Source organism: Vombatus ursinus, unplaced genomic scaffold (assembly GCF_900497805.2).
Source record: "Vombatus ursinus unplaced genomic scaffold, bare-nosed wombat genome assembly UNPS02001287.1, whole genome shotgun sequence".
NCBI lineage: Eukaryota > Metazoa > Chordata > Mammalia > Diprotodontia > Vombatidae > Vombatus > Vombatus ursinus.
The window spans coordinates 6,022,262-6,047,751 of record NW_020941065.1 but is presented as its reverse complement, the minus strand read 5'-3'; the positions used below and the strand labels follow the sequence as shown (position 1 = coordinate 6,047,751).

Genomic DNA, 25,490 nt, shown 5'->3' with positions numbered 1-25,490 from the left:
TCCCTCTGCCATCCTGGCTCCGCCCCCCCCCCCCCCATTGTGCTGTTTTTGAGTGAAAGAAGTCACTTACTATAGATGCTCATAAGATTTTTTTTATATCATTATCAAGTGTGTTGTGAACTTCAAAGTTTTGCTGGAGTACGTATGTTGGCACTGGGTGATTTGCCTCCTCAGCCAATTCTGGCAATAAGTTTCAAATCAAAATTTTAAGGTAACTCCAATTAAGCAAAGTAAAAACCACCTCCTCTGGGAAATATCATAGCCCTTGGTATGAAAGGGTGGCATGAGATACTGGGACACTTTCCCAAGGTGGGGTGGTGACAGAGACACTAGGGTTCTCCAAAGCCCCTAGGAAGGACACATTAGGAAAAACTGAAAAGTAGACTTCACCAGAGAGGAGCTCAGCTGGGTTCAGCTAAAGGAGAATGAAATCAACAGTGTGGTCTAATAGAATGACCCAATGGATTTAAAGTCAGAGGACTTAGACTCAAAGACCCAAATCTCTCCTCTGCCTCTTATTAACTGTACCTGGACTCAGAATAAATCTCATTCCAGTTCTAAATCTATGATTCTATGTGCCCACCAACTGGTAACTTCCTATTTTACTTAATCATTATTGCTTACTATTTGCTAAGTTCAGTTGTTTCTACCAGTGTACAAGGGCTATCAGTGCCCTCACATTTTGGCACCCTGAGACAAAGTGCCTGTTGACCCTCCCTTGTTAAGGACCTGAGTTTGAGAACCACTGATTTATTCATTACTTTTAATCTGTGAGAGGTTGGGGAGTGTATTGAACACTGCCATAATAACTTTCGGATAAAGGGTTCTAATTCATAATCTCGGATACTCGGATGTTGGTACCAAAGGAATCTGAGGCACCTCCCTTACAGAAGCACCCTGGAGAACACTCTAAGATTCATTCCCATGTCTATAGTCTTAATATTGTGATGGAGACTTGTTATGTTTGCTATTTTTGTTGTGTTAGTTGCTTATGCGTATATACATTTTCATTGATGTGGCTTCTCTATGACATGTGTAATTCTTTTTTCCCCTTTCCTTTCTTGTTTTCCAGTCTGTGTAAAGGACGGACTCTGTACTCAGTGGTGAGAGATGCCAAAATTGTCTTGGATGTCAACAAAACAAGGCAGATTGCACAAGAGATTGTGAAGGTACTGTAGCCTACAACACAAATCTCTTTTCCAGCCCCCACCAAACCCAGCCTCTTCCTAAGAAATGGAGCCTGTAGAAACAAATCCTAACCCAAAGAGTTGAAAATTGGTTTAAGCATGCCAACTCTAGGGAGGGAGGGAGGGAGGGAGGAAGAAAGGAAGGAAGGAAGGAAGGAAGGAAGTAGGGAGGGAGGAAGGGAGGGAAGGAGGGATGGATGAAAGAAAAAGAGAAGAAAAAGAAAGATTCAAAAATAAGAGAGAAGGAAAGAAAAGAGCTATAGAGAAAGAGAAAGAAAGACAAATAAGAGAGTAAAAGAAGGAAAAATGGCATAAGGAAAAAGAATGACAGAAAGAGATAAAAGAGGATAGAAGTAGAAATAGAGAAAGGAGAGAGAAGAAAAGAGGGAGAAAGGAAAGAGAGAGGAGAGCTCTAGTAAAAAAGAAAAAAGACAGAAAGAGAAAGGCAAAGGGAGAAAAAATGGAAAGAGAGATAAAGGGAGAGAGAATGAAAGTGAAAAAATAGAAAGGAAAAAGAGAAGTAAGAGTAGAGATGGAAGGAAGGAGAAACAAAAGGAGAGGTAAAAGGAGACAAAAAGGAGAAAAGAGGGGAGAAAGGAGAAAAAAAGAAATGTAAAAGAAAAGAGAAGTAGAGAGAGATAAACAAGGAAGGAGAAAGAGGAAAATCATAGAAGGAATGGAAAAGAAAGAAAAGGACAGATAACTAAAGGAAGAAAAAGAGAATAGAAAAGAAGAGAAGAAAAAAGAAATATGGGAAGAGAATTAGAAAGGTTGAGGAGGAAGGAAAGAGAGGAAGGCATTGAGAAAACAAAAATGAAAGTAAAAAAGGGTAAGAGAGAGAAGAGAGAAAAGAGATATATAAAGGGGAGAAAAGAGAGAGAATATTAGGATAAAACAGGAGACTGGCCCTAACATAAACAATTTGGAAAAGAGTATGGCCCCTTGAAACTCTCCTGATGTTCACTTCAAGACGACAATCTGGTATATTATTAACATTAATCCTATTATGCAGTAGCAGGGCTGGGGTGGGGGTGCGATTATAGACTGGTTAATGGGTTGGCTTACCTGCAAAGCTGTTCTAATGCATGTATAAATGAACAGTAGAGCAGGCCATTCATTTTGCATGTTAATTTTTTTAATTAAAATTTGCTTCTTTATTTTTAAAATTACATATTTATTTTCATCAAAATTATGTATTTATCTAAATAAATTATGTATTTATCAAAAATTTTCCTATTTTTAAAATTACATATTTATTTTCAGCACTGAAATTCTCCTTCTTTCCCTCCCACCCCACCCCATCCCACCCCCTTTGAGAACTAAAAACAAATAAAAGTCAAGCCAAACACATATTCAAGCAGAACACTTTTTTGTACTGGTTGTGCCCAGAAACTTATGTCTCAGTCTATATCAGGGGTGGGGAACCTGATGCCTCAAGGCCATGTGTGGCCCTCTAGGTCTTCAAGTGTGACCCTTTGACTGAATCCAAACTTTGCAGAACAAATGCCCTTAATAAAAGGATTTGTTCTGTAAAACTTGGACTCAGTCAAAAGGCTGCATCCAAGGCCATGTGTGGCCTTGAGGCCACAGGTTGTCTATCCCTGGTCTACAGTCTGAGTCCTTCATCTCTGTCAGGAGGCAAACAGCATGATTCCTTTGGAATTGTGGTTTATCATTATGTTGATAAGAGTTACTAATTCTTTCAAAGCTTTTTGTTGTTGGGTTTTTTTTTTTTAACCATATTGTTGTCATTGTACAAGTCATTCTCCTGGTTCTGTTCATTTTATTCTGCATCAGTTCATATAGGTCTTCCTAGGATTCTCTGAAATCATCATTCTTCTTCATCATTTCTTACTGCACAATTGTAATCAATCATATTTATGTACCGTAACTTGTTCAGCCATTCCCTTTCTATGGATCTTGCCCTCATAATCCCATTCTTTGATACCTTAAAAAGAGCTATAAATATTTTTGTACAACCTTACTTAGGAGTTTCCTTTGCTTAGAACTGATCTTTCCCTCAACCTATTCTCCCTTTTCTTTCTCTCCTATTTCAGTTTTGAGTGAAATGCATTTCTGTACCCAACTTTATGTATATTTTCTTCCCTCCTTTGTTTGACCAGTTCGGATAAGAAGTTCAAGTGTCAGCTGCGCTCCCTCTCCACTTGTTTGCATAGATGTCTACTTGTACACCTTGATTATATGAGATAATTTCCCCTAACCTCCCTTTCCCTTCCCCCTTCCTCTTCCCTTCTTTTGTCCATCTTCTCCCTTTATTCTTCTTCCCCTCTCTTTTTATTCTTTTGTTTATGCTTATTTTTTATTCTTTCTTTATTTCTCTTCTTTTTTTTTTTTTTTAGTGAGGCAATCAGGGTTAAGTGACTTGCCCAAGGTCACACAGCTAGTACGTGTCAAGTGTTTGGTCTGAGGCTGGATTTGAACTCAGGTCCTCCTGACTTCGGGGCTGGTGCTCTATCCACTGTGCTACCTAGCTGCCCCCTTTATTTCTCTTCTTAATGAAGTCATCAACTTCATTTTATTTGAACTTCAGTGTTTCTATGCAGCTCTGATTTTTTCATGAGGAATGCTTGGAAGTCCTAAGTCATCCATTTTTGCTTATCTTTGAAAAACATCAGTGAGGAGATGTTTTGGAATAGAGCCTCATTTTTAGGTGGATTCTTCTTTAGCTAATTTTATTTATGTTTCCCTTACTGCTGTGGGTGCATGAGGACTGAGTTTAAACAAGTTCTCTGCTTTTTCACAAAAGCAAAGATCCTAGCCTTCTTTGGTTGAACTCTTATAGAATTACTGAAGCTCAGTACTGGAAGAGCCCTCAGAAGGACTCTAGTCCAACCCACATAAGAATTCCCTCTATGATACCCCCAATAAGTGGTCATTCAGCCTTTGTTTGAAGACCTTTAATGAGAAGGACCCCATTACCTCCAGAGGCTGCCTACTCCACTGTTTGGATCACAACAATGGCTAAGAAGATTTCCTTTTTTTCAGCTTCCACTTCTCCTTCCTAGTTCTGCCCTCTAGGAACAAAAAAAAAAGTTTCACCCCTCTTTCATATGACCATCTTGCCAATATTTAAATACAGCTATCGTAGAATGTTAGCCTCTTTAAGTTAAAAAGAACCCCAGAGGTCATATAGTCCAACTATAACTGAGTAAGACTCCCGCCTTCTACAGCATCCCAAGAAGTAGTCCTTCAGTCTCTGCTTCAATACCTCTAGCAATGGAAAACCTGCTACCTCCCGAAGGAGCACATTCCATTGGGGATAAATCCCAGAACCATCCAAAAGAACAAATCCCAGAGGGACCATTTACTTCCATTCAGCTCTGCTGAATCTCAGCAGGAACCTTCATTACCTTCTGCAGCAAGTCAGATGAAAGTTAAACATAAGAAAAGACTCCCTTAGATTAGACCAGAAAGGCTAACTGAGGGGCACTTCAGAGAAATCGCTTCTCTTTAATTCTTCTGAAGTAGGTTACATTATGATTTGTCTGGGATTGATAAAGTATAGCACAGCGAAGAGAGGGGCACCGACGTAACCGTTCATGGTGCCTTCCAGCCTTAATAATAACTGACATTTATTCTCAAACATCTGCATCCTCTGTGATCTCATCAGTCTCACGATTCCCTCCAACGAAGAATACCATGACCCAAACATTTCTACCCATCGTCAAAGACTCTCAGTCATGCCCTCCTCTATGTCCTCCACAGTGGGATCCTCCCAAACTACTGTGGCCCTTCCTTACTTTCTCTTGGCTAGAGAGCACTGGGGACATCCTCTGTTTTCACTCTGTGCCCTCTTTTCCCTCCGTACCAATTTTTGATGACATATTTTTCTCTGCTTCTCCTTTATAATTCCTTGTTTACAACATTTTAGAACCTGTACATTTCCATTACTCTTTGGATGATATTCAAATTTATAAAGTTAGCAAGGATTTTCCATCCATTGTCTCTTTTGAGACTCAAAGGCTCAGAATTTCAGTGCCTTGACCAGACTCCCACAGTAGGTAAATGTCACAAGCAAGATTCATACCCTTTCTAACTACAAGTCCAATGTTCCATTTACTATGTCATGCTGCAGCTTCTATTGAGGCCGGATGGTACAAAGGAAAGAAGGTGAATTTTGGGAGCAGAGATGTTGAATTTAAATCCTGCTTGGGAAGTCACTTCCACCTCTCTGGGCCTCAGTTTCCTCATCTGTAAAAATGAGAGGGTTGGACTATATGAATTCCAAAATCTCTTCCAGCTCTTAAAAATATTGCTATGACTTAGCAATACCCAAGAACTACCCACTGCTTGACTTCTTATCTCCTCTGAGTGATGCTAGATTCAACCATCAGCATCTTGGCTCATAATCAAAAATGACCACTTTAACAAAAGAAATTTTTTTTTCTCTATTTCTAGGAAAAATAAAGATGGTTCCAGAGCATCTTTCACTATCATAAATCTTTTTCCAACCCACTGGCTTTCATTTTTCTCAAGAGCACTTTGGCTAATGACCAGATAGATTGTCTTCAGACAAGATTCCCCCTCCCCTCCAAATGTTCCCACCATGAGCTAATTGTTTATTTGCAGTTATTTTCATCTAATGGACTGGAATATGATGAACCACCTTTGTTAGCCTTGGAAAGGGAAGGCCAGTATACCGCTCGGTCTCTGCAGAATTCATCATGACTATAGAAGGCTCAGAGGGCCATTGACTTAGAGCTGGAATGGACCTCTGAAGCCATCTCCAATCTCCAATTAGAGAAGACTGAGGCTCAGATAGAGTAACACGATTAGAGATCTTGAACTGGAAAGGAACTTAAGGGTCATCTAGCCCATCCCCCCTCACGTTCTAGAGGAGCAAATTGAGGTTCAGAGAACACAATAGGATTATAGATCTAGAGCCAGAAGGGGCCAAAATGTTATCTAGTCCAACCCCCTCATCTTGTAGAGGAAAAAACTGGGGTTTAAAGATGTTTAATGATTTGCCCAAGATCACACAAATAGTAAGTGGTGGAATTAAGATTAAAACCCAGTCCTCTGATTTCAAATTCAGCGGGTTTTGCACTGTACTATGATAGTCTTGATTTTGCCATTAGTTAGTGGCATGCATCCTCTCTTGAGCCTCAGTTTCCTCATCTGTAAACTGAGAGTCTTTGACCAGCTAATTTCCAAGGTCTCTTGCTGCTCTAATGTTCTATAGAGATTGGGACAGGACTTAAGATTTCCTTATTATGGGGAACTCCCAGGCAAAGCAGCTCCCTCCACCAGGACTGAGCAATTTATAATCTTTCAGAGCTGTCTAGTGCACTGAGAAGGGAGATAACTTTCCCAGGGTCACAGAGCAAGTATGTGTCAGAGGCCGGTCTTCCTGACTTTCTCTAACCACTAGAGTACCCTGTTCCATCAGTTTATGAAATATGTGGCCACTGAATTGAGCAACATTAAAAATGTGTATACCACCCAAAAACCATAACTACATCCTTGAACCCTCTCACCAATCTCCCAACCCACTAATATGCCAGGCCTCCAACCCCACAAATACATTTGGTATCAGTGTTAACATTTTTAAGTTCCTGATTCTGAGTCTCCCCCCTGGCTCCCCTTCTTCTACCTTCCCAACACACACACACACACACACTCACACACACACACACACACACACACACACCTTGCTATATTCTTCCCTGCCTCCCCACCTCCTTTTACATCCCCTCCTTCTTTACAGTCGAATGGTATCAGTAAGGTCCTAGGAAATGACCTAAGGATTCCAATCAGAAATGAGAGGAAAGAGAGAGAAGCTGACATGTCAGTCATTGGAGAATTTTGACTAATCTCTCTCCAGCTTACCAAAAAACATGCTGAATGAAAGGGATGGTGGGGATGGAAAGGCAGGGGAGAGAGGAATACCACTGCAGATTGGGGAAGGGGGAAAGGGAAAGGGCTGGAGAATGAAACCTTTGCTCTGTCATCATTTTCTCTCTTACTGCAGTCACTCTGGAGGTAGAAATGGGCATATATGCCATAGACCCAGTAGAACACATTTGTGAGCACATCATAATCCTTCCCTTCACCCAGAGAAGGTTTTTCAGGGAAGAATCCAAAGCTTAAGCTCTTTTTTTAAAACCTCAGATACTGTCCCTCAAGGTTAGATGACAGATCACAGAAGGAGAGCAAGAGGAGAACTTGGGGCTATCTAGGCCAACCTCTTCAAGTCAAGTCAAGAAGCATTTAGTAAGCACTAACGGTGTGCCAGGTCTTTGGGATATGAAGAAAGGAAAAAAGGTAGTCCCTGCTTTCAAGGCTCTTACAGTCTAAAGGGGGAGACAACTTGTAAGCAACTAATTCAATCCAATCAACATTTATTAAGTGCCTACTATGTGGACTGGGGATACAATTAATAAAAAGAAAGCTTATCATTGCCCTCAAGGAACTTACAGTCTAATGCAGGGAGACAACATGCAAAAAGAGGCAGGAAAGGGGATGGAGAGAGAGAAACCAGAGGGTACCTGATGATGGGATATCTTGTTCCATGGGGTTGAAACCAGGCAGGGCAGCAGATGCAAAGTGGAGTGAGCTGAAAAGTTCAGTTTCTGCCCTCTATAAAGGAAGGCATTTGGAGGATTTCTGTACTCTGCCCTCCAGGCCTTCCATCAGAGAGTAGAGAAGGCTGGGGGAGGTGGTGTCAGTCAAGGCTTGAGTTAGCAGCATAGTGGTGAAATTAGAAGTGATGAGCTTAACCTGGGGGGAGCATACTGTTTCTTGGGGTTGAAATCAGGCAAGGCAGCAAATACAGAGTAAAGTAAGGGAGATGCAAGATATTATACAGAAAAGATGCAGGACAGCTTGAGAAGGGAAGCTAGAAACAGCTGGGAAGTAGAGGAGGTAGAAGGAACTGGGAAAGACCTCCTCCATTTTACAGATGAGAAAACAGAGGCCCAAGGACAAAGTGACTTGCTTTTTGTCACACAAATAGTAAGTGCAGAGTCAGGATTTGAACCTGTGGCCCTCTAATTGTGAATCTTCCATTTCCTTATTTCCTCCAGGGCATGGGGTATCTCCACGCCAAAGGAATCTTGCATAAAGACCTCAAGTCCAAGAATGTCTTCTATGACAATGGTAAAGTGGTGATCACAGACTTCGGGCTCTTCAGCATATCAGGCGTGCTACAGGCGGGCAGGTGAGGGTTTGGACTGGCCTTTGTGTCTGGGACTAGCAAGCTGAGTTCTCCCAAGGCCAAGGTCCCTAGTCCTGCTCCTATGTGGGTCACTTCCCTGTGCACTGAGCTCCCACTTAAGCATCCAGACATCTAATGAATGCACTGGCCATGAGGGGAATAAGGCAAGAGAATAAGGACAGTAAAAATCATAATAACAGTAAGAATAATGATGATGTAATAATAGCAAGTATTTTTATAGCTCTTTAAAGTCTTTAAAGTGTGTTACCTAAATTGTCTCATTTGTATGTTACTACATCCTTGCAAGATAGGTCTCAATATTATCCCCATTTTACAGATGAGGAAACTGAATCTGAGAGTGGTTTAGTGACTCATCAAAGGCTATAAAGCTACTGAGAGGGAAGGTTTGTTGATAATTTCAGTTGGAACAGGAAATAAGGCCCTAATTTCACCATTGAGGGAACTCAATAGGTTCAGAGCTGGACTGACTCCTTCCTGCTCATTTCATACCAAACATACATGTCACACACACCCTCTTCCCCCCCCCCCCCAGCCAGGAGGATAGAGGCTGCCTGGTCCACCTTGATTGTTCAAACACTGTCTTACAGATTCAGCAGACACTGTGTCAGATCTAGCCACAGCTTCAGATGTGTGATCAGTGGTAGGGAGCCCCCCAGAAGTCACTGCTTTTATCCCTTTATTTCAGACTCAAGAAGAATGGCTAGATGTCAAGATACTCTGTGAGCTCAGTTGACCTCTTCCATTCAATGGGCAGGGGGAACACGGGAATAGACATGCTGTTTAGAACAAAAGTGTGGCTTCCCACTGCCCCAATGGGCCGTGGGCACTCATCTTCCCCTGCTTGTGTAATCCCTTAGCTGCTTTGTCTCCCACACACTGAACACTGGGGCCACATCTCCACTAGCCATTAAGCTGAGGAAGCAAAGGGGTGTCCTGCTGTGCTCCATGCCAGGGTCCACAATGCCTTGGGTCTTCCTGCCCAGAAGAATCAGGGAAGCTCTACCATCAACATTGTCAACAAAGGCAAAGGGAGAGGCTGGGCTCGTGACATAGGGGCATCGTGCTCGAAATTGTGTTTCCTAAGAGTCAGGAAAACATCTCAGAGGCCCACAGACTTCAGGACCTTCTGATCCAGCCCCCATCATTTAGCGGGGGAAAAAATTGGTCCCAGAGAAGGAAAGCACCTTGCCCAAGGTCACACACTTAGTTAGGGGCAGTGGGAGAGCTACAGACTCATAGTTCAGGGCACCTTCTACTCTAGTCTGCTGTAAAAAGAGAGTTGAGGAAAGCATATGGTTAGCTTTGGGGCTAATTAGTTGCCTGGGTACTACCCATCTATTACTAGCATCAGCATATTCATAGCTTACTCTATCTCTGGTCCATTTGCCAGACACAGAGGGCAGGTGGGAAAGAGGAGGGGGCTTCATTAAAGAAAGAAAAAGCTGTTCCTCAGGGGTTTCATGAGACCACAGAACATGTTCAAAGGGTCAGGATCTGTCTATGCTGCTCTTCCAAGTCCTGACCATTTGGGAGAAGCAGCTACTGAGTTGGCTTTCTGAGTAATATGGTTTCAGGGGGCGCACTGCAAGCTGTGCTGACCTAACATTTTACCTCCTTGGGTCTGTGTTTTCTCCTTTGGAAAATGATGGATTTGGACAACCAAAGTTCCTTCCAGCTGTAACTCTGTGGTCTATGGGTCATTATCCTCCCCCCTCAACCCCCCCCCCACATCCATCATGAAAGATGCATTAATTTGAGTCTTGGAGGGTTTTGTTGTTCAAGTCACCTATGAAAATATAGATTCCATCAGGGGTGCATGGATGGTCCCCACTTGAAGCCCTACAAGCTGAATACTGAGCAGTAATTAGGAGCAGAACTGGGACCAATCGACAAGGATTCATGGTATGCCTACTATGTGCCAGGCCTTCTACTAGGCCCTGAGGATACTGTATGAAACAGACCCTCCCTCTCAAGAAACCTATATTCTACTGGAGGAAATGAAAGCAAATAAGCAAGCATTTATTGGCCCCCTAAAATAGTAATATATATGATTCCAGGTCAAGGGCTCTAACTGCACACTACCTGGTTACCTCTTACGTACAAAGCACAGGGCTAGACAAGATTACAGACCCTCAAAGAGTTTACACTCTATTCAGTCAGATAAAGACAGTGTGTGTGTGTGTGTGTGTGTGTGTGTGTGTGTGTGTGTGTATTGTATATGTGTATATATATGTGTGTATACATGCATGTGTGTATATATGAATATCATATATGTATATACACACATCTACGCATGCACACATACACACACATGTGTGTATGTTTCTCCTTTTTTTTTTGCCAGACCTGTGGTTTCACAGGGGTAGGTGCTCCCCAAAAGAAACTCCCTTTACTGATACAGACTGGTACCCATTCTGAAACTTAGAGTCTTAGAGAGTTGCCCAAGGCATCGACAGGTTGAAGGACTTGTCCAAAGTAACACAGACAGTGAACCTAGATCTCCTTGACCTCGAGACCAGTTCCATGTCCACTATACAATGCTGCCTCTCTAAATAGGTAAGATTTTAAGGCTGGATCTGACCTTAGTTCTTCCTGACTCCAGGCCTGCCCTCTATCCACGGTGGCATCTGCTGGAGGTACAAGGATGGCCCAGGGGGTAGTGAAGGGGAGGTGTGAGAACTACAAATGAGCTTGGAGGATTTTCATCGTTGTATCCGGAGTCTGTCCTCATCTCTATGCTCTGGGGCACTATATAAGATCCTGGGCTCTAGCAGATTTATCCCTCCAGATGAAAAGGTTTTATAGCCTAGCTTGATGGTTTAGGAGAGCTTAATTTGCCCAATCACTGGCAATTGGCACCTTCCTTCCTCCTCTGGTCCCCATATGCCCATCTCACAAAACTTAACTGGGCTCATTGACTTCTATGATTTGTGCCCACACCACTTCATCAATTTCAGTGATTAGTTTGGTTCCATCAGAGACACCATGGCTCAGTGGGCAAAGTACCTGCCTAGAGACCCAGTTCCCAGCTCTGACGCCAACGTACTGGCTGACCTTGGGTGCAGTCTGATTGATGTGACCCATGGCATTTACTGTTGTCTCCACTCTATTCCAGGCACCAGCTTTGGGTTCAGGTCTATTTGAGACAGACAGTGCCAGCACGGGGACCAAATTAGGTACAAAGGGTCATTTTGTAGAGCCTTTTGATTTAAATTTGGAATGAACATACAGTCTTGAGCAGCGCCAGGATGCCAGATGCCATCCCACTCTTACCGCCAACTCACTATCTGACATTCATATACTTCGAGCTTCATGGGACCATAGGGGCCTTCCAGTCCCACACCCTCATTTTACAGGTGAGGAAACTGAGACCTAGAGACTTTCCTAAAAGTACAGTTATCAAGTGATCATAGATTCCATGGTGGAAGGAACCCAAGAAGTAGCCCAGTCCAATCCTCTCATTTTTACATATGAGGAAACTGAGGTCCAGAGAGGTTAAATGACTTGCCCCAAGGCATACCTCTTTCAAGTCATAAAGCTGGGATTTGAACTCAAGCCCTTGGACTCCAAATCCATTGCTTTTCTGCCATGTTGTATTTCTTTCCAAATTGTTCCATAGGAAAGTAATTTGTCCATTCTCCCTCAGTTTCCTCATCTATAAACTATAACACCTTCCTTTGCCACTTCTGAGAATTGTATCAAGGACCATAGATTCAGAGTTTAAAAGGACCCCAGGGTCAGCGAATCCATCTCCCTCATTTTGTATTTAAAAAACTAAAGCTTCCCTGAGCTTGCCTATTCAACAAGTATTTTACAAAGTCCTAAAAGGTAGTCATTTCAGTAAGTGCAGAGTACAGTGGTAGAAACTTAGTTCAGAAATGTGTGTTGGGACAGAGGCTGTCTCGTGGAGTCAATGGGAAGAAGGGTTGATCCGAGTAGGCATGAGGTTAATCAGAGAAAGTCACCTGGAGGAGGTGACTTCTGAAGGATTGTCACATCATGGCCTATTCATCTGACCTTCAGTTCCTTATGGCCTTCTGCAACCAGTGAAGAAAGAGCCCCGAAGTGCCCATGGATAGCAGCTGAGATTACTAGTCTATGAGGCATAGGAGGGGTATGGAAAAGAAAGATCTAAGTGAGCATTAGTCTAACTTTGTCCAAACAAATCCCAAGGTAACCCTGCCTGTGTCAGGGTGAAGGATGATGGGGTGGGGTGGGGGGTGCACCTTGCACAGCTGCTTTGTCACCATTTCAAAAAGTACCATTTAAGATGCCACCTCTTGCCTGCCAGTAGCCCAGCAGGGTGTTATTAATCATAATAATAATCATACTAATAATGATTTGGGTTTGTGGCTTGTCATCATCTATCCCCTTGCCTTGGGAACATAGTGCTTGGAGGCTTAATGGGGGCATCTCCTTTAAGACCTCACTCCTGATCCCTGGGTAGCTGCCCACAACAGTTCTATGATTGGCTATTGTGAGGGCTCCCCTCCCCCAAACCACTGAGCTTAATCCTCACCCTTATTCCAGAGTATCTTCCTTATCTTATGGTTCTCCTTCCATACTCTGAAATAGAGTGATGGCTTCAGGGCTGTAGGGACTCAGATAAAACCAGGAATAACTTTTTCTTTGTTCCTTATAATGTCCTTTTGTTTTGGTTTGTTTCGGTCTTTTCTTGCCCCAAGGGAGTGGTAGCTCCCCAAAGCTGAAAACTCCGTCTCTTCTTCCATAGACCCACCACCATGGAGAGAGTGAGCAGCTCCAACTCCCACTCTCAGCCTTCAGCTCTAGTCTGAGTCTCATCTTCCAGTGCCATCTTTGGGGAGGGAGGGGGGCTTTGTTTCATCTCCTCACTTCTCTTTCTACTCACTCTCACAGGCCAGGGTTGAAAAGCTCCCTGGCTTCCTTAGATGAAATTGGGCTCAAAGCACAAGAGTCTTGCATCAAAGGAGATCACAACCCACTTACCGAAGTGAGAGTCACTGATATCTCACATCCCTTTGGTCTTCCTTGGGCAGGGTTACAGAGAATATTTTCTGCCTTTTGAGACCATCAAACTATAAAGGAACTAAGAATCCTAGGAATAGGATCAAAGCTCCAGAGCTGGAAAAGCTCTGATTGGTCATATAGTCCAACCCCCTCATTTTACAGACGAGGAAACTGAGCCACAGAGATGTGCAGTGATCTGGCCAAAGTTATGCAGATAGTAATTTTGAAGTACAGAATATGTCACCTGGGTTTGATTCCTGTTTCTGGGACTTAATGCCTGTGTGATGTTGCACAAATAGTTTCTTATTCCCAGGGTTTCAGGTCCTAGGTCCCAGTTTCCTCCTCAGGTTCCTCCAACTCTAGAGCTATGATTTTATAACCGAGGAGGGACTACAGCTCCCTATTTTATTTCCTTTCTGTCTCTTTCTCTCCACTCATGTGGTTACCACTCCAGCTGCCCCATCACCTCTTGTCTAGACTAGGGCTTCTTAAAATTTTTCCACTCACAACCCCTTCTTAAACTGTGGGTCATGACCCCTTGTAGGGTCTCCCTAGACTTTTGCAATAGCCTCTTAATTGGCCTCTCTTCTATACTTTCTTCTCTCCAATCCATCCTCCAGCTGCCAAATTGATAATCCTAAAGGATGGGTCTGACCATGTCAACTCCCCTGATCAAGAGGCTTCAGGGGATCCCTGTATCTTCTAAGATAGATGTCTTTGTTTAGTATTTAAAGCTCTCCATAATTGGGATCGATCGTGTTTTTTGGTCAATAAGTCAATCCATCAGCAACCATTTATTAAGCATCTACTATACACCAAGTGCTATGCTAGGTTCTAGAGACACAAAGGCCAAGAATTAGCCATCCCTTACATCAAAGACCTTTCATTCTCTATTGAGCTCCAGACTGATTTCACATTACTTCCCAGTCATGGGCTCTAAATTCCAGTCAAACTATCCAATTTTGACATCATCTTTTGTATCTCAGAACCTTTCCATGGACTACCCCTAGACCCAGAATGCATTCCCTCCACAGCTCAGCCTCTTAGAATCCCTAGCTCCATTCAAGAAACAGATCAAGTGCCCCTCCATGGAGCATGAAGCATCTCCAGATTCCTTCCATTGTAAACAGTTCTTGCCAATTACTTTGTATTTACTTTGCAATTTTTTAAAATTTACATACCCATGCGCTATATTATTCATTCCTCCCAGTAGAATGTGAGCTCCCTGAGGACAAGAAGTTTTTTTTATACTTAACCTCATACTTTGCATACTTAACCAACCGTGGGCCTGGCACGTAGTGACTTTTGATGAATTCTTGTTGAATTGAAACTAATTGTTACTTTGGTTCCTCCTTTCCAACAAGACATTTGTTATAACTGGATCTTTTGTTTAGAGGGAACACTTTCCAGGAAGGAACCTATTGCAGGTCCCATTACAGAGTCTGTTGTTTGGTTGCTCATTATTTTGGTTATGACTACCACCCCAGAGGCAGCGTGGCCTAGTCAAGAGAAGGCTACCTCGAAGAACCAGAAGGTCTGAGTTTGAGTTCTGCCTTTCACACATACTGGCTATGTGACCTTGGGCACTCTTCATTTCTCAATGCTTTTGGCATCTCTCCAGTGCTATAAATTACAAAGATGGTGCTGAGTTCCTTTGGCTATTTTTTTAAAATATTCATTTAAATTTGTTTTGAGTTCTAAATTCTTCTCTATGCTTCCTAACTCTCCCCTACCCCTTGAGAAGGCAAGAAATATAATATCAATTACACATGTGAAGTCATGTAAAATAAAATTACATAATAGCCAGGTTGCACACACACACACACACACACACACACACACACACGAAAAATAAAGGAAATTTTAAAAGCTAGCTTCAACCTGTATGCTGAGCTCCTTTGGAAAAAGGTACATTCTTTAGCTGGCATTTCCCTGGATTAGTGAAATCTCAAGATCGGTTCCTATCGCTAAAATTCTATCCCTCATTGACATGGCCATTTAAGGTTTAGAAGGAGGGCTGCGCAAGGCCATTTATTCAGTATTTTACTCTGTGCTAACTGCTGGGCATACACATGTCAACAAGTGAGACAGTCCCTGCCTTCAGGAAGCTTACCTGCTACTGACAGAGACAAAGTGTTTTCCTCACAAGATGTCCTTGAGGCTGGTAGGGCCTGTTCTACTCCTCCCTCCACTTTACAGATGAGGAGACAGTTTTAGAGAAGAGAAGGGCCCAGGGTCACACAGCTAGTATGAAGGGAACTGGAAACAGGAACCAGGTCATCTGATTTTCAGGCCAGTGGCTCTTATTGTTTAGCTGTGGACCAGTGGTGAGTTTGGTGTGGTAGAAAGTAGGAGACCCAGGTTTGAGTCCTTACTCTATGACTATTTAGCTATGTGATACTGGGCAAACCACAATATCTCCAGTTTCCTCATTAGTAAAAAAGACAGGGCTGGACTAGATCATCTCTGGGGTTCCTTACAACTTTAACATTGTCTGATTTACCTGACACTATGGACAAATAAAAGATGATGATGATGGTGGTGGTGGTGGTGATGATTAGCACTTATATAGCACTTTGAGGCTTTGCAAAGTGCTTTACAAATATTATTTCATTTGATCCTCATAACAACTTTGACATATGGATGCAATTATCTGTATTTTACAAATTAGGAAACTAAGGAAGACAGAGGTAAAGAGACCTGCCCAAAATCACACAGCTTGGAAGTATCTGGAGTAAAAAAAAAATAGAGTGATGTGTGATAGGAGGAGATTAGGGAGAAGTGAGTAAGACATGGATGGATGAAAATGGAAAGTCATTTGGAAATCCCATGTCTTTAATCTTGAGAGCATACAAACAAAGAAAGGCAACCAGCAGAGTGAAGAGCCTTGAGTTCACATCATATGAGATGGAACTGGAGATGTTGAGTCTGGAGAAGAGAAAATGCAGGGAAAGAGGAGAGGCATTTTGTTTGTCCCCAGAGGGTAAAACTAGGAACAATGGTTAGAAGTTACAAAGATGACCATTTAGACTTGATATCAAGACAAAACCTCTGAACAATTAGAACAATCCGAAAACTGAAATGGATATCCTATGTGCAGAAGGTGATGGCTTTCCCTTCTCTGACGGTCTTCAAGTAGAGGTTGGACAACCGTTTATTGGGTAGGTTGTAGTGTTTGTGTACATGTTTGACTACAGGGACAATTGAAGCACCTTCTAATTCTCAAATTCCTTGATTCTGTTAATCTGTCTCTTACCTACTACCAAAACAAACAGAAACCTTGCATCAGAAGCATAGCCCAGCTATCCTTTTATTAAAAAACCAAGATTCCTGGAGGGAGGATCTGTTTGGAGAACCCCTTCCATTATGGGTTAAGGGATGCCTCCAATCCTCAGCATCCCCCATAATAACCCAAAAGTGAGAGTACCCTACATGACATTGCCATGATGGATTAAGGGATGCCTCCAATCCTTAGCATCCCCCATAATAACCCAAAGGTGAAAATACCCTACATGACGTTGCCATGATGGATTAAGGGATGCCTCCAATCCTTAGTGTCCCCCATACTAACCCAAAGATGAGTCAGGGATAAATTGAAACCTCAGAGAATCACAGAATCTCAAAGTTTCTAGGGATTTTAAAGGCCATTTAGGCTGATCCCTATCTGAACAAGAAACCCTTTTACAATACTGTTGACAAATAGTCAACTTTTCTTGAAGGGAATCCACTTTCTCCCTAATAAGGGATATCTTCTTCTGGATAGTAGTCATTGTCAGGACATGTTTTCTTTATGTCAAATCAAAATCTTGAGTCTCTGCAATTCTATCCTTTGCTCCTGGTTCTAATCTTCGAGGACAAACAATACACATGAAATTGCCCCTTCGTGGTGATTGGCTTTTAAGTGTTTGAAGATATCTACCATGCCTCACCCCAGCTCTCCTCTTCTCCAGTCTGAACACCCCTAGTTCCTTCAATCCTCTTATTACATGGGCTCCAATCCTCTTAGTATTCTGGACATTAGCATTCTCTGGACATGTTCTGTTTTTTCTTTATCTTTCCTGAAATGTGGCACCTAAAGTTGAATATGGTTTTCCAGATTCTTTCAAGGCATTCTGGGTACTCTGACTTTTAATGAAGCCTAGGATTAGATTAGCTTTTTTGGCTACCAGGTGCATTGTTGGCAGAATTGACAACCTACTAAAGCCTTCCCACCATTTTTCACTGTTGCAGGCATGCATTTTCCATGCTCGACTTGTAAAACTAATTTTTTTTAAAAAGCAAAAAGTATAACTTGATACTTTTCAGGTTCGATTTAATTAATTTAATAGAATGGGGCCATTTAGTTTTGGACCCCGTTTGAGCAGACAAGGCAAGGCAAGAAGTATTTGTGAAGCACTTACTATGTGCTGGGCATCGTACTGAGTGCTGCAGATGCAAACACGAGCCAAAACAGAGTCCCTCAAGTACAAGGACTCATGAAGGAAAATGCTGTCCATATCCAGACGAAGAACTGATAAGACTCTGAATGCAGATTGAAGCATAGTTTCTTCATTTGCTTTTTTCTTTCTTGTTTTTCCTTCCTGTTTCTTCTTTCACACCTGTGGCTAATATGGAAATATTTTTACATAATGGCACATGTATAAAGCATATCCAACTGCCTACTATTTCCAGAAGAGGGGAGGGGAGGGAGGGAGAGAGGGAGAAAAATTTGGAACTCAAAATCATGTAAAAATGGATGCTAAAAATTTTCTTGACATGCAACTGGGAAAAACAGCAAAATACTTTTGAACTTAAAAAAAAAACAGACAGTCCCTGCCCTCAAGGAGCTTACAGTCTAATGAGGGAAGACAGCACACAAAAGAGAATTGAAAAGGGTGAAGTTTGGCATTAAAGTCCAAAAGCCACAAGCATATCCAGAAGGGAAATAAAGGTTGTCCAGACTGTTCCCTTCCCTAAAATGCAGACCCTAGGGAGAACTCACCAATGTGACAAAGGAGAGAAAGAGGGCCATCGTAGCAGATGGATCTCACACATGGCCGTGTGAAGAGGCCCCAGGCCTTGAGAGGAATTTCAAGATGAAGCAGCAGCTCAGACATGGTGGCAAGGCCCAGAAAATCAGAAGCAGAGCCTATTGAAATTGTTTTTAAATTGGACTCTGAAGTACAATGAGTTAGCCATCCTTTCCAGCCTTGTGCCATCTGTTTATTTGATGAGCATAATATTAATGTGAATCATTCATAAACATGGTGAATATTACAGGACTAAGGATAGATCCCTGGGGTCCTCCACTGTAGACTTCTCTCCAAGTTGGCATCACAATGAAGCAATAATGCCAATTCTGTGGAATCTGGGCATTCAACCCATTCCAAATCCACCAGAACTTCACTAGTGCCTAGCCCACATTTCTCTCTGGACCTTTTTAGATGCTAGTTCAAGGCTGAAAACTCCAAACGTACTCACTCTCTATGCTAATGAGAGCAGGCAACTTCACTCATTAAAAGACTGGTTGGAGTTGAGATGTCACAGGAGAGAAAGTTCAGGCCTCTTTCTTTTGCAAGTTGTTTAAACTAATAGGACTGTTTTGCAGGCAGAGATGGGGGTGAGGGAATAGGGATGCTCTTTTAATGCTTTCCCATCAAAAGGAAAGTCTTTATTTGGGCTCCTGCAGTGTGGTGAGTTTTGAAGTTGTAATTCCCCTACCTCCAGCTCCACCAGACTGTGTAGCAGACCCCAGAGAATTCTCTCTGGGCTTGTCCACCAACCTGCTAATTGCTCTGAAAGAAGATTGAGTACTAGATGGTTTTAGGGGAAGGAGGAGGTGGGGGAGGGAGATGTAGGCTCAGGATCCAGCCCCACACTCAGAATGCACATCTCGAACTTCCAATGCACACAAAGGCACTTTCCCCAATAATTAGCAGAAGACATGCAGTGGAAGTAAGCAAAATGAAAAGGTCTGTCTGTGATTTTGTGGTCTGTGGGCTGAGAATCTTTGGGCCTCTCAGGCCTCATACCTCCTCATTGGCCCTCCTTCCCTAGCCACCCACCTACTAACCCCCTACTAAAGGGACTGAACATATATGACCAACCAGCAACTGCAGAGATTGGAATAATCAGGGGAAAAGGAGAAAACATTTCTATTTGGCTCTAGAATATATTCTGTGATTTTTAAAAGACTATATAACTTCATCGGTGCATGCATTGTGAGCCTATCAACTGATTTCAACAAATATTTATTAAGTGACTCTTCATGTGCCAAGCACTGTGCTCAGGTTAAAGATACAAAGACAAAAATGGTACATGACCTCAAGTAGCTTACATTCATATAGGATTATATAGAGCTAGAAGGGTCCATAGAGGCCTTCTATTTAGCCCAATTCCCTAATTTTACAAGTAAGGAAGCTAAGACCTAGAAGAGACCTATCTATTCTAACCCCCTAATTTTGCAGGTGAGGAAACTGAGGCCCTGAGAGGTCACCAGATAATAAATATAGAGTTAGAAGAGGCCATAAAGGCTAGCCAGTCTAACCTCAGTCTCATCTCTCTCTGTCTCTGTCTCTGTCTCTCTCTCTCTCGCTCTCTCTTTTTCACACACACACACACACACACACACACACACACACACGCACGCACACACACACACACACACAATTTCCAAAAGAGAGGAAGGGAAATTTATCACCCAGGGAAGCAGAAAAAAGGCAACATGGAGGAATTTGTAGCTGGGCTGTGCATTGAAGGAAGTGAGGAGGGAGCAGCAGAGGTGAGGAGGGAGAATATTCCAAGGATGGGGAAAGTGGGGAGAGGGAGCCTGGACAAAGCCCTGGCATGATAGCATTGGCCAGAATTGACCGATACACTCTACATAAAACCCACTGCTGGGGACTGGAGGGTGGAGATTCCATAAGAGCAGAACCACAGACTATTGGAGGTCATTGTCTCATAGAATCCTAGATCTGAAGCTGGCAGGGACCACAGAGCTCATCTAGTCCTCATTTTATGGGGCCCAGGAAGATTGACTTACTTGCCCAAGTCACGCAAGTAGTAAGTGTCAGGCAAAGGATCTGATTTCTAGTGTCAATGGTCTTTCCACTTCCCCAGCACAAATTCCTGCTTTGTTCTTTCTCCTATCACTCATCTTCCCACCTTCATTTCCATTCTAAGTTCCCCACACAGGGATGAGGCTACGGGATGAGGAGGAGGTAACAACTCTAGTTAAACGTCTTAATACCTAGAGTATATTTTATGCATACATTTCAACACACCTATCCTAGGGATAACAGGAGGTGTTAGACAGCCTCTATGAGCATGTTCTTAGTCACCACATCCTCGGCAAACAAATATCAACCACCAGCTACAGGTTGTTTTTTTCTGATCTTCAGGTCAAATTCAGTTCAGCGAACATTGAATAAGTACTTACTGCATATATGCAAGACAGCGTGACATAATGGATGTAGTGCTGGTCTTAAAATTAGAAAGACCTAGATTCCTAGACAAATCACTTCCTCCTCAGAGGTTTGAACCTCAGTTTCCTCATCTGTAAAATGAGGGGGTTGGACTACGTGGCGTCTGAGGTCTCTTCCAGCTCTACACCTCTCATCTTAGGATCTTAATATCACCTTTAACACTTACTAGCTGCACATCTTTAGTCAAATCACCTAATCAAGCAGCAAGTGACGGAAACATCTGTCTAACCCTATATCCCCTGCCTTGTACTTCAATTTAATTTAATTATATAAACATTTATTACTACATGTCAGGCACTGATAGGCAGCTAGATGGTGCAGTGGTTAAAGTGCTGACCCTGGAGTCAGGAATACCCAAGTTCAAATCATGCCTCTGCCACTCACTAGCTATGTGACTGTGGGCAAATCATTTAACCTCTGTCTACCTCAGTTTCCTCATCCATAAAATGGGGATAACAATAGCACCTACCTCCAAAGGTTGTTGTGAGGAAAAAATGAGATAATATTTATAACGCCTTTTGTAAACCTTAAAGCCCTATGTAAATGCTAGCTATCAATACTATTATTAAAGACAAAAGCATAATAGTCCATCTCCTCAAGAAGCTTACATTCTAGCATAGCAGACAATATGCACATATGTAAGAATATCGAAAATATATGGAAAAGAAAAAATTTGGAGGAAGAAAGATACTGTCATCTAAGGCAATCAGGAAAAGCCTCATGTAAGAGGTATTTGAGCTAAGTCTTAAAAGAATCTAAAGAATTTAAGAGAAAAAGGGGCAACTCTCAGGGATTTATCTACTATGTCCTAGATAGGCTGAAATCTGACTTGGCACAAGGAGTGCCCACACCAGTTCCCCGCGATGATAACATCTCAGATCATTTGCAGATATGTAATACACTATTTATGGCACAGAATAGTTATTTCATTATCATAGAATAGTTATTTCATTAATGTGTGTAATACTGTATAATGAAAGGCAGCATTGCTGCCTTGTATAGAGACTGTAAGTTACAGATGGGTTGTCAACCTAACTAGTGAAGGGCCTTTCCATTCCAGAGAGTTCCCTATGCCAGAGAAATCATAGGTACAGGCCAAGTATTTGCTCATTTATGTGCTCATAAGATTCAATTTTGAAGGCTTCTCAATGATGTCTCTGACGTAGTTTTCTCCTCCCAACTGAATTTGGCTTGTTTATTAGCTCTCAACTAGTAGCCTTCATTTCCCCTGCAAGCATCAGGTTACTAAAAGCATTTAAAACAGAACAAGTTCATTAAAACATCATGTAAAGAATAGAAAACTGAGCTCAGTTAGCAAATAAATACCATTGCCTTCTTCCCCCTCTTCCATGTTTAGTCTCAAGCACAGGAAAATCTCATGGCACTGACCAATGTCTCTTGAAATTTTAATCAGGCCACTTTGTTCTGACCTGAACTTGAATTTTAAGCAGTTCTGGCATAAGAAGTAAGAAGAGGGCTTTGGAAGGTACATGTTGATATTATGAAACCAGAAAGCTTGAACCCTACCTTCTATAGGAGGCCTACTCCACTCCACCTTCCCCATGAGTTTACTTTCATTTTTTCTGAACATGTTTTAATGTAGCTAGTAATCTGCATATAGTCTCCACTATTAGAATATAAGCTCCTTGAGGGTAGCTACAATTTTTTACTTTCTTCTTGTCCCTAGCATAAGCACTTGATAGATGTTTGTTGGCCTGGCTAGCATCAATGCCCCCCAGTTTGTGTTTAGGGTCAGAGTGACAATGCCCAGGAGTTTACTTAACTCTGGCATTTGCTTTTCCAGACGGGAGAACAAACTGCGAATCCAGAATGGTTGGCTGTGCCACCTTGCTCCAGAGATCATCCGTCAGCTTTCCCCTGACACAGAGGAGGACAAGCTCCCCTTTTCTAAGCACTCAGATGTGTTTGCACTTGGGTAAGTGGGACACATCCAAGGCTTGGGGGTGGGGGACTGCACTATGGATGGGAAACATTTCCCCGCATCATCCTTTGGTTATTCTTTCTACCTTTATTGGTCTTCCTTCACCTTAGTACCTTCCCTCTGAGACCACCTTCAAGCTCCCTTCTCTATATTTTGTTTGGATGTTGTCTCCCCCCGCTCCATCATCATTATGGGAGCTCCTTCAGGGAAAGGACTGGATTTAACTTTCTTCATATGCCCAAGTGCTTAGCACAGTACCTTGATAACAGTGCTTAACAAATACTTGTTGGGGAGAGAACACTACGATGGGTAAACCATGTTGGCCTTGCTGATATTGCTCTAGTCTTCATTCATTTACTCCTAAATATGAGATTAAATCTATAGCACTAACACATTAGGTAATTGAAAGAGTCTTGGTCTAAGAGCTCAAACACCTGAATACCTAGATACCAAATTTTCCATTAATTCACGGTATAAATTTAAATGAATTACATCACCTCTCACAATCTTAGTTTTCTCAGCTATAAAATGGAAATTATAATCCTTATCCTACTCATGTCATAGAGGGACTCTTAGAATTTCTTGAGATAACTTTCCTCCAAATGCCACTTCATAGCATGGAGATGTGCCTGGGTTCTTGAAGGTTACGTTAATCAAACCTAAGTTTAGTCAGGTTACATCATGATGGAAAGACCAGAATATCATCTCAGAAGTGGATGTAGGCTTCTGGTCAACCCCACCAGGTACAGAGATGTTCCTGACCAATAGGTTGGCCATTCAGTGATAAAGTCCTAGGTTATGGCAATCGGTTAAACAATTAATCTAAAATTGCCTCCATACAAAGAGAAGAGGGGGTTCTCATTCTTATCATAAAGATATTGGTTTGAGAATTACTTTTTTTGAAAAATGTTTGTACTTCCATACAACTTCTAGTGCATACTCTCTTCTGTCTAATGGGTCTTGGTTCTTATCAGCTGTCACGTTGGGCACCTTGAAGACTGTAGTATGTACTGATTAGTTTATACCAGTCTTCATCTGATTAGATATATCTATTTGAAAAATTGCAATAATTAAACGTGTATATTTTTAGGATAACTTTAGCAAAGAAGTAATTAAAAGACCTTATTAAATCAGGCCTCAAGCAAATGGTTTTCTCCTCAATTTTTTAAGTTTTTTTTTTCCTTTTAAGTGAGTTTCCTATTAAAGTGTATTTTAAAAGGAAGTTTTAATGATCCTCTTTCCTCTGCACTATTGAATGCTTAACAACTTAGAACTCTTAGTTCCCTCACCAATTAGATGTGAGTTGTTTCTACAGAAACTTAAATTTGGCTTGTGACCGTGTGTCTACTGGGGACTGCGGTGTTGTCTGTTGCCTTGGCAAATGACTGCCAGCTTCTACTGGGTCCTCTGCCACCTGGGGGACTCAATGGCCCCAGCCCTTTCACCTTGGGGTATTCATTCAGCACTGGCCCAGTGGGCTAGCAGCTGAAACATCTGCCTCTGATGAGAGGCTTCTTGGTAGGAGGCAGTTAACACTTGGCCTTCTTTCTAGACAGTGAACTGAGAACTTTAGGCTTTCAATAAAAAAATTTCTCGGTATTAACATCTTAGTACTGGAAGCCTGTGGGTGTAGTACAATCGGAATTAGGCAGGGGAGAATTAGAAAATAAGGAGAAAAACATTTAATAAGAATACTCTAGAACTCCCTTTGATACAATCACTGGATCTAGCAGCAACAGACAGCATTTTATAGGACCATAGATTATAAGATCACAGACCTAGGACTAGACAAGACATTAAAAGCCATATAGTCCAACCCCATCATGTTATAAAAGATGGGACTAAGGTCCAGAGTGGAGAAATTACTTTTCCAGGGTCACAAAGCTAGTGTATGGGCAGAATTTGAACTGAGGTCTTCTTGATGCCAATTCCAGTGCACCCTCTACTGTACCAACCAGCTATCACTTTCATATTCCTTGTTTCATTGGGTTCCTCTTTTTGCTTTGTTTTTAAGTTTTTAAATGAAATTTATTTCCTTGAATTCTTATAACAGTCCTGAGGGTGAATAGAGGAAGGATTTTTTAGCATAATAATTGTGGTATCCTCCTCAAAGCCTTACCTCTCATCTATTTCACAAGGTGGAGTCAGGCAAAGATGCAAGGGGTGGGGTGCGTGGGGAGAGATAATAACAGCCAGGATGATGTACTATGGGGAGTCTGTGTGCTGCTGAGATAAATGTGAAGGTCTGCCAGGAACCCTGAAATATCATCAGTTGAGCTCTGGTAATACCGCTGATAGAGTCAGCACCATGGATAGTGTATTGTAACTGTTCCTCTGAATCTGACCCTACTTGGAACCACTGTGACGATCAACTTGAGACAAAAGACAGGGGAGTGAATGTTGTTCCCTTATGTTCTGCTATCACCAGAAGGCAAGATAATATAGAACCACCAATACCCCACTTATTGGAACTGATTTGGTGGAGGCAGTGCTTCCCACTAGAGGGAGCAAACCATGAAAAGACAGTGCGGTACAATGGAAAGGGCAGACAACCTGGTTTCAGATTGCAGCTTTGATACTTACTATCTGTGTAAACTTGGGCAAGTCACTTCACTCAGTTTTCTGCTCTGTAAAATAAATATAAGCGATACTTATAATAATATTTATATAAATAAAAAATAATGACTAGATGACTTCTCAACTCCCTTCCA

General features: G+C 42.1%; 1 protein-coding gene across 1 annotated transcript in view; it reads left to right on the top strand.

The window, feature by feature from the left end:
• Nucleotides 1-25,490, top strand: part of KSR2 (kinase suppressor of ras 2) — a 587,027-nt gene that overhangs the window by 556,875 nt on the left and 4,662 nt on the right. The window contains exons 15-17 of the mRNA XM_027865383.1: nt 1,073-1,169; nt 8,234-8,367; nt 22,642-22,773. Coding sequence (XP_027721184.1) covers nt 1,073-1,169; nt 8,234-8,367; nt 22,642-22,773 — 363 coding nt within the window. The remainder of the gene's footprint in view (nt 1-1,072; nt 1,170-8,233; nt 8,368-22,641; nt 22,774-25,490) is intronic.